This window comes from Rhipicephalus microplus, chromosome 1 (genome assembly GCF_043290135.1).
Source record: "Rhipicephalus microplus isolate Deutch F79 chromosome 1, USDA_Rmic, whole genome shotgun sequence".
NCBI lineage: Eukaryota > Metazoa > Arthropoda > Arachnida > Ixodida > Ixodidae > Rhipicephalus > Rhipicephalus microplus.
In genome coordinates this window covers 140,017,603-140,025,685 of record NC_134700.1, presented here as the reverse complement: position 1 = coordinate 140,025,685, position 8,083 = coordinate 140,017,603, and the positions used below count along the sequence as shown (strand labels likewise).

Below are 8,083 nucleotides of genomic sequence, written 5' to 3'. Positions count from 1 at the left end.
CATTTGCTTGTACTAGATGCTGCAAAAGTGTTCACAAATATCACACATCCTCATCTTCTATGGGCAATTATGGTGGAACGCATTATCATTGCGCGTTGTTCGCATTGTTTTTTATTTGATTTCAGTTGAAAACACAACCCTATGAGAATGTCAGAATGTATTGAGAAGGGAGTCGTTTCTAGGGGATTGTTCCACCTTTATTTAGAGATCATAGGGCATTTGTAGCGTCGGTATCTTAAGTAAGATAGCTTTGTGGACGATGTAGTGCAGCGTTAATTGGCCTTGATGCAGAGGTGGTAGTTTGAACCTCATTGTCGTCTTCCTGGGATACGCAAACGAAGAAGCCATGGTCAAGAAATAGACGAAGGTGACTAAAATGTACAGCCAACTCCCGCTTCATACTGCGCTGCGACGCCTGCGCCGCCTACCGGCGTACCCTTAAAGACAGAGTGAGACCTACAACTTATAAGCAATCATTTGCTGCGCCGCACCCGTAGCGGAGACGGGCGGAGAACGCATTCCTGCGTAGGAGAGGAGAATGAAGCAGAATTACGTATGTGCAGTATGCATGTGGACGCCCTAGAATCACTACTGCCTCGAGCATAAGGTGCTCTGGCATATAAAAGGTTCAAGAACGACCACTCTTCCAGCTTTGAGTATGACTGCGCTGGGCGTTGCATGCAGGCCGCCTGGTTTTAAAAATTTGTGTGTATGTATTCCGTTTTTCCACAATTAGTGCCCTCTTGATCGTGGGCTAGCCGGCAATCAGGTGTTTTTAGTATGACAATCTGATGTATTGTTGAACTGACTTTTAATTTTATGAGATATTTTGAGCTGTTTACCTATCAAACTTAGGTATATAATGAAGATATGTAACCAAAATATGATTTTGAGAGACGCCGTAGTAGAGTGCTCCGGATATATTGACACTTTGTTTTTTTTTCACGTCCCCCTTAGTATCAGAATGCGAGCGTCGAATATTTCCACCTCCATCAAAAAGGGGGCCACCATTCCAAAATTCCAGAATTCTATTCCGCCAGAATTCAATTCCGCGACCTGCCGGTCAGCTATCAAACATTGTAGCCACAATACCACATGTCGGATTTGACTCGCTCTTTCAAGTTATCGTTGTTTATTTTTGTTTGAGTATGGAAACATCACAGTCGTCATTTCTTGTAGGTGAAGGTGAGAGAGGCGCAGAAAGCTGGCTACGCAGATTCTAATTCACTAATTACTGCTGCAATCTTCAAAATGTTTTAAGGCCACAAAAGCGCGAGCACAGTGAACCCGAATACAGCGATGTTGGACAAGAAACGTCTACACTCTAAGCCGAAATTCGGCAAAGTTGGACTAACTGCAGTCGTTAAACCAACAGACGAACGGTTCGTCCAACAGGAACTAAATGCGTGACAGTGCGTGTCGTGCGCAAATGCCCGGCAATGAAGGGACCAACGGGGAAGGCAACTGCGCCGTGGTCGCCTCCTGTCGATGCTGCACTGCATTGCTCGGTGTGGTCGGCGATCATGAAAACAAGTTATATAGGCTATACGCCACTGTGAAAGCGAAGCACTATGAAACGAATACAAGATGTTATGAGAAGCAAATAGTACAACACGCAGTCAGCGCACACAGCAAGCGCCCTCACGTTTTCACCATGCCGGCATGGGTGGGCCGAAACCAAGTGAAAATTTCCGAGCACGGGCGATGCGGATAACTCGCTTCAATGTGCTGAATTAGTTCGAACTACGATGAACACTGACAAAGCTAATAAAAGTAAGCTGTTGGTCAGCGGTCATGTACCCACACAGTGACCTCAACTTCAAACCGGTGTACAGAAAAAGTAGGCTTTGTACGTCATCGGTATCAAGCTGGCTGCCGGTGTGAGTGCATTGCCGGCACAAGCGAAGAAAACGTCGCGTACAAATTCACAGAAAATGTAGCTCAGACAAACTTATGTCTTTTTCTCCATGCGACAATCGTTATCGAAAATCCAGCATGTAGGCGATCGCGGATTCGACTAATCGTGCGGCCAGCGGTCCACAGGGAGCGACTTATCAGCACGATAAAAGAACCGTGCCTGCGAACAGTCTCGTCGCTGTAAGTATACAGATATCTACATCACTCGGTAAGACACCGCGAACATGGGACACTTACCTATTATTGTTCATTTGTGACTATAAAATAACGACGACGGAAATTCCACGTGAGCCGCATGTTGCGATCGCCGGTGGTCATTTAGCCGTAGTCATCGTAAGCCTAGCGACGCTGGCGGCAAGCCGACACGGTATGGCATTGACGGGGTGCCTGTCTGCTTCGCCGGCTCTCCCGCATAAGCACCGCTGCTATGTATGTGTTTGCGGACTCGTGCGCCAGCACTGTGAACGCTGGTTCGGCCGACATGATCGAATGCCAGCTGATAATTCGTATTCTCGGGCTGGAGGTATGTTTATTTATTTATTTATTTATTTATTCAGAAATACCCTGCTTTGCCCAAAGGCGTGTAAGCGTGGGGGGAGGGGTTACAGCTTTGAAAAAAAAAACGAGTCTTCGTTATGACAGCACACTTGGTCACAAGACAATTGATTCCACTCTTGTACAGTATGAACAAAAAAAGAATTCGCATAAAGGTTCGTTCCAGTCCGGTATTCTTCAATCTTAAGATCATGATCAGACCTTCTAGACAGATAATGCAGTGGTTTAAGGTGTCTTCATTGATGCCAGTCTTCTTTTGGTATATCTGAAATAACAATTTCAAACGCTATTTTCTTCTGCGAGAAGAGAGCGCTTCCCATTCTAGCTCGTTTTTCATGTCAGTACAGCTTTCACCTCGCTTATACCGACTGAGAACGAACCTTGCCGCTCTGTTCTGTATTTTCTCAATCAGATCAATCAAGGACTTTTGGCGCAGATCCCACACACAACATGCATATTCCAAAATCGGGCGGACAAATGAAATATGCGCAGTACTTTTTAGGACAGCAGGGGAGGATCTCAGATTTCGTTGTATGAAACTTAGGGCTCTGGCAGCTTTTGCAACTACAGCATGCACATGCGCATTCCATGAACAGTCGCTCGTAAGTGTTACACCCAAGTATTTATACATTGATTGATGATCAATGCCGTCACCGTTAAAAAAGTAACGCGCTTCATCCTTTTTCTTTTTTTAGTAAAAGACACGTGCACACATTTTTTCACAATAAGTTGCATTTTCCACTTATAACACCATTGCACAATTCGGGTAAGGTCAGCCTGCAATTCAATGCGATCCTGTTCACTTTTTATTTTTCTGCACACAACTGAGTCGTCAGCGAACAAACTTATTCGAGAAGTAATGCCATTAGGAATATCATTAATGTAAACTAAAAACATCGGGTGTCACTCAAGGGCTCTAAAACGGACCCTTGAGTGACACCCGATGTTACTTCCACCGTGGAAGAAGTAGTACCATTGAGAATGACACATTGTTGATGCTGTGATAGATAACAGGCTATCCAATTCAGTACTTTATTATCAATATTTGCCCTTTTGAATTAGCCAAGAAGCAAGGGATGGCACACGGTGTCAAACACCTTTCTGAAATCTAAGAATACACAGTCTGTTTGACCGTTGTCATCAACCTCGGACACTAAATCTTGGTAGAACTCAACCAGCTGTGTTGCGCAAAACAGGCCCCTGCGAAAACCATGTTGAGCATCAACTAATAATTTATGTTGAAGTGTTTCATTATGTTTTTATAGAAAATGTGCTCTAGTATTTGGCAGAGAATAGATGTTAATGAAATAGGTCTATAATTGTTGCCCACTTTTTTGGAACCACCCTTGTCAATCGGAACCACGAAAGCAATTTTCCAGTCCTCAGGCAGAACCCCAGTAGAGAGAGATTTTTTATATATTAGGTAAAGATAAGATGCTATTGGCCAGGCACAACGCTTCAACACGCGTGGAGAAATATCATCTGGACCAGGGGCCTTGGTTTCGTCTATATTTTTTAGAAGGGATTCGATACCACTCACACAGAGTTCAACCCAACGTTACTAGATCCTGCCAGTTCTCAAACTCCCACGGCGGCTGCCGTTGATGCGTGGCCCCGTTTCATTTCCGCTCACCAGACGGCGCGGCGGCCACGGTTAGCTCGTTGCTGTGCAGCAGGAAGCCGGCGGCGCGCGTTGTAAATGGCCGTTCTTTGCCTTGAAATACTCGTTCAATGCGTCTCAAATTTAAACTACCATTAGGGACCTCTTCGAACAATCGGGTGATGCTTTATGTATTACATTGCATACATTACATTTCTAAATACGCATTATTTCAACTGTTACTATTAATGTTAACATTAATTTTGTGTTTTCGAAATAAGTATCCTGTCGTTTTTTTTTCTATGAATGAGCTAAACTTCCATTTATTTATTGCCTTGCTTTGTGTATCTACTTTAAGGTTGTCAACAAGTGCATTTTTTATGTGAATTCGTGTCATGTTTCTGCTGCTATTGTATGGGGAGGTGGGACTAGTCAAGCTGCGTTTAAGCAGCTTTTATTCCGCCATCCTTGCTACTTATGCATGTTTTGTGTTTAAGTAGCAATAAACTTCACATACATACATACATATATATATATATATATATATATATATATATATATATATATATATATATATATATATATATATATATATATATATATATATATGAGCGGAATGAAAAGCAAAGCTATAGCAGCGAAGCTGCCCGCAAACGTGCGGCCAATGTTTGCGGATATTCGTTACTGCAAACAAAAACTGAGCAAAAAAGAGGAACTTTTATTCTCAGTGCCGCGAAATGCGTTTATTGCCGAGGCCCAAGGCACACGCACACAATGCAAATGTTCAACGGCTTCACAATAGGCGAGCTTTCTTGGTGGCGATGGCAACTTTCTCGCGGGTTGGAAGGCGTCGGTTGACATCCCTGGCGTAAAAATGCATTCGTGTCACGATGAAAAAAAAAACAGGACCTCACACGTGAACGTGGGTTTGTGCTGGTCGCAACCCAGCCTCGTCAGATCGCACTCATCCAACTCGTCCAAAACCTTCCAAAACAGGTCCGCACAGAGACCTTCCTCATCAAGAGAAAATGAAATAGATTCATTTACAACTCTGATGAAGTGTAGCATCTTGATGCTGGGGTGCCTAAGGCTGCCTTCCTTGAAGCTCCGGTATGTAGTTAAGTATGCATCAGAGCCAATGACAGGAGCTTCTGAACTACCGTCCTGTAGGCACAACTGGCACTCTTTACGCTTGGTCATTTTGTGTACAACATATCCAGCTAAGTAGTACACTACACTGTCGTCTGGTGAGCCTCTGAAGTAGCTGTGCTCATCACTCATTTGGTCAGGAGTAATACGTGGAAAAGATGTCATTTCCAGTAGCCTAGCTTCAATCTCAGTGCACAAGTTAGCTCTTTTTGACCTGTGAGCTTCTACAGCGGGTCTTCAATGTGTCTTCCACAGAAACGAGCACAGCATTTGGTTCGCCCTGAACTTTTCCACGTAGCGCTGTCTTGATGGGTGTGTACAGGCTCAACAGGCGGAAAATCTGTGTAAAATTCACGACTGTAGGGTGCGACTCATCACCTCCAAATGAACGTGTGAGACCGAAATGCCGCTGAAAGAGAAATAACAATCATTAAAGGGAAAGTTCATTACGTCAATACATTCTAAATCAAAAGCTAAATAATTCGTGCAACCTCCAAGGGTCCTGGTTTAGCTTGGCAGTCAACACGTACGCTGCGTCCTTGTTGAAGAGATAACTGATGATGTCTAGCGTAGACAACAACGTTACACGTAGTGACTCCGTTGTCAGTTGAGAGGCCAAAAGCTTTGTGCCTTTCTCCAATGCATTTTTCTCAGACACATTTAAGACGTCCAGGAATTGCTTTATGATCTGAAAAAAAAAATAATTGATTGAACAATGATGCCAATGGACGGCATACGTACTGGTGATACTAGGCTCCAGAAAGATTGGTTGAGCTGCTTGCCTGTATCTCCTTAAAATTGCGCCTGAGTTAGCATGCCAAACAAAGGTTCACTACTATCTGTCGTCCCGATGTTTTCTGATTCGTTGTTGCTATCACCAACTGCTGAAAACAACTGCTCACCTTGTCCTTTTCGGCGCTTGCTTTTTGCCGGGGAGAGTCTGCGAGCAGGAGCCTTGCGTTTCCGTGTCGGTTTCGAAAGGTACTCGGGCAATTCGGAAACAGCCGAGGCACGGCGTCGTCTTTCAGTGCCCATTTGTCGCGTGGCATTGTTACCAGCTCACCACAAATGTTGTGCTCGAAGACTTTCGAAATGTCTTCATCGCTGAAGTGAAGGCCACAAACAGAACACGTGCTTGAAAGCTTTTTGTCCTGCCTGGGTACTGCTCACTGCCATAGTGCAAGGCGTTCGGCATCTCGGGGCGGCCTGAAGAAATGTCTCTTCTCACCCGAAGGTAGAACGGAATCGTCCCCGCTTTTACACCCGGGCACGAAACAGCGTGGCATGGTTCATACACTTGTCAGCACATTCCACAAACATCTGCGGGTACTCGCGCAAACGTTACCAAGCACACTTCAGCGGGCTGTTTACAACGGTCGTCCGGCCGTCCGTGTCTGTCGCGACTTGCCACAACTTGTCGGGCAAACTCCGTCGCGCGCGCCCCCAGGCGGAGCGCAACGGAACGGCGTCAGGAGAAGCTCCGCAGTTTGAGAACTGGCAGGATCTAGTAACGTTGGTTCAACCGGTGGCATTGATGGCTGAGTTCCCAGAGGTGGCTCTGCCAGCGTAGATAATTTCGCAAAATCCGTTTGAAGTAAAAATACGGAGTGAAAGAAATCATTAGGACACGATGCTTTATCAATGTCGCTGGACAAGATCTGACCATCATGGAAAATGTCGTTTACTCCGGTTGAATCATCTCCACAGTTTCTTACGTATCTCCAAAAATGCTTTGGGTTCGTTTTTATACTTTCGTTTAGTCGATTGAATTCAATCGACTAAACGGATCAATACTTAAGGATCAATACTTAAGTATTGATCCTTTGCGCTACGAACTCTAGATTTATATTCATTAGTTATCTCGACCAACTTGGTGTACTGATAACTACTATGGGCTCTTTTAAATGCCTTGTATACTCGTCGTCTTTTCCTCATTAATTTAAAAATGGCTGGTGTCACCCAAGGCTTCTTGCACTTTTTGAGTTTAACCACGTTTGTACTTGGCACATACTTTTCCGTTAGTTCTATGACTTTTGCTTTAAATAGAGACCACAGTTGTAAAACATCGGAGCTCTCGCAATGACAATCGAAAACAGGCAAATGAGCAAATAATTCCTGAGAAATAGCAGAGTAATCACCCTTATCATAAAAAGATGCCTTCCTCGATTGGCGGCGCTTGGGTCTCTTGATAAAATGTTTAATAGTTGCTACAACCGCGAGATGGTCACTGATACCGGTTATACACGTCACAGAGTCTACAATATTTGGCGAATTACAAAGAAGCAAATCTAAAATGTTATTATTCCTTGTGGCCACAGTAACGCATTGAGTAAGACCGAACGTATCAACGATGTTTTTCATGCTGATGTTTTCGCGACAACCAGTCAAGGCGATACATGTTCCATTATACCACGTCAAATCCGGTAGATTGAAATCACCGGCAAGTATAAACTGATCTGATGTTCTGTAAATTATGTCGTACAGTTGCTGCAACGTATCCGGGTCAAAATTTGGTGGTCGATAAAACGTTCCTGCGATAAATTTTATATTATCAGCAAGTGTCACCGTGCACCAGACCGATTGTACGTCATCGTGCGCGATATCAAGTTCAGATGACCGTAAGGAAGAGTGAACTAACAAAAATACTCCTCCACCTGTTCTTGCCCTATCTTTTGGGTAAACGTTAAAGTGGCTAGAAAACACCTCAATATTATTGATTGACGGTATCAGCCATGATTCTGTCCCAAACACTATTTCTGCCTTTGTCGATTCAATTAAGCCCGCGAATTCATCTATTTTATTCACAATACTTCTGCAGTTTACAACAACAGCTGTTAGGTTGCGTGAGGATGAGGTGGTCTT

General features: G+C 44.1%; 1 protein-coding gene across 2 annotated transcripts; it reads right to left on the bottom strand.

Annotated features, from left to right (window-relative positions):
- Positions 1-4,808: 4,808 nt before the first annotated feature.
- LOC142768833 (uncharacterized) lies at positions 4,809-6,605 on the bottom strand. 2 transcript variants are annotated; one of them, XM_075871179.1, is made up of 3 exons: positions 6,124-6,605; positions 5,713-5,909; positions 4,809-5,630 (listed from the first exon to the last, which is right to left on the bottom strand). In XM_075871179.1, exons 1-3 carry the CDS (start codon positions 6,268-6,270, stop codon positions 5,573-5,575), a joined length of 402 nt encoding a protein of 133 aa, XP_075727294.1. In that variant the 5' UTR covers positions 6,271-6,605; the 3' UTR covers positions 4,809-5,572. The 2 variants fall into 2 exon arrangements, with proteins under 2 accessions (XP_075727294.1, XP_075727301.1); XM_075871186.1 differs by having other exon boundaries at positions 5,752-5,909.
- Between the last annotated feature and the right edge of the window lie 1,478 nt (positions 6,606-8,083).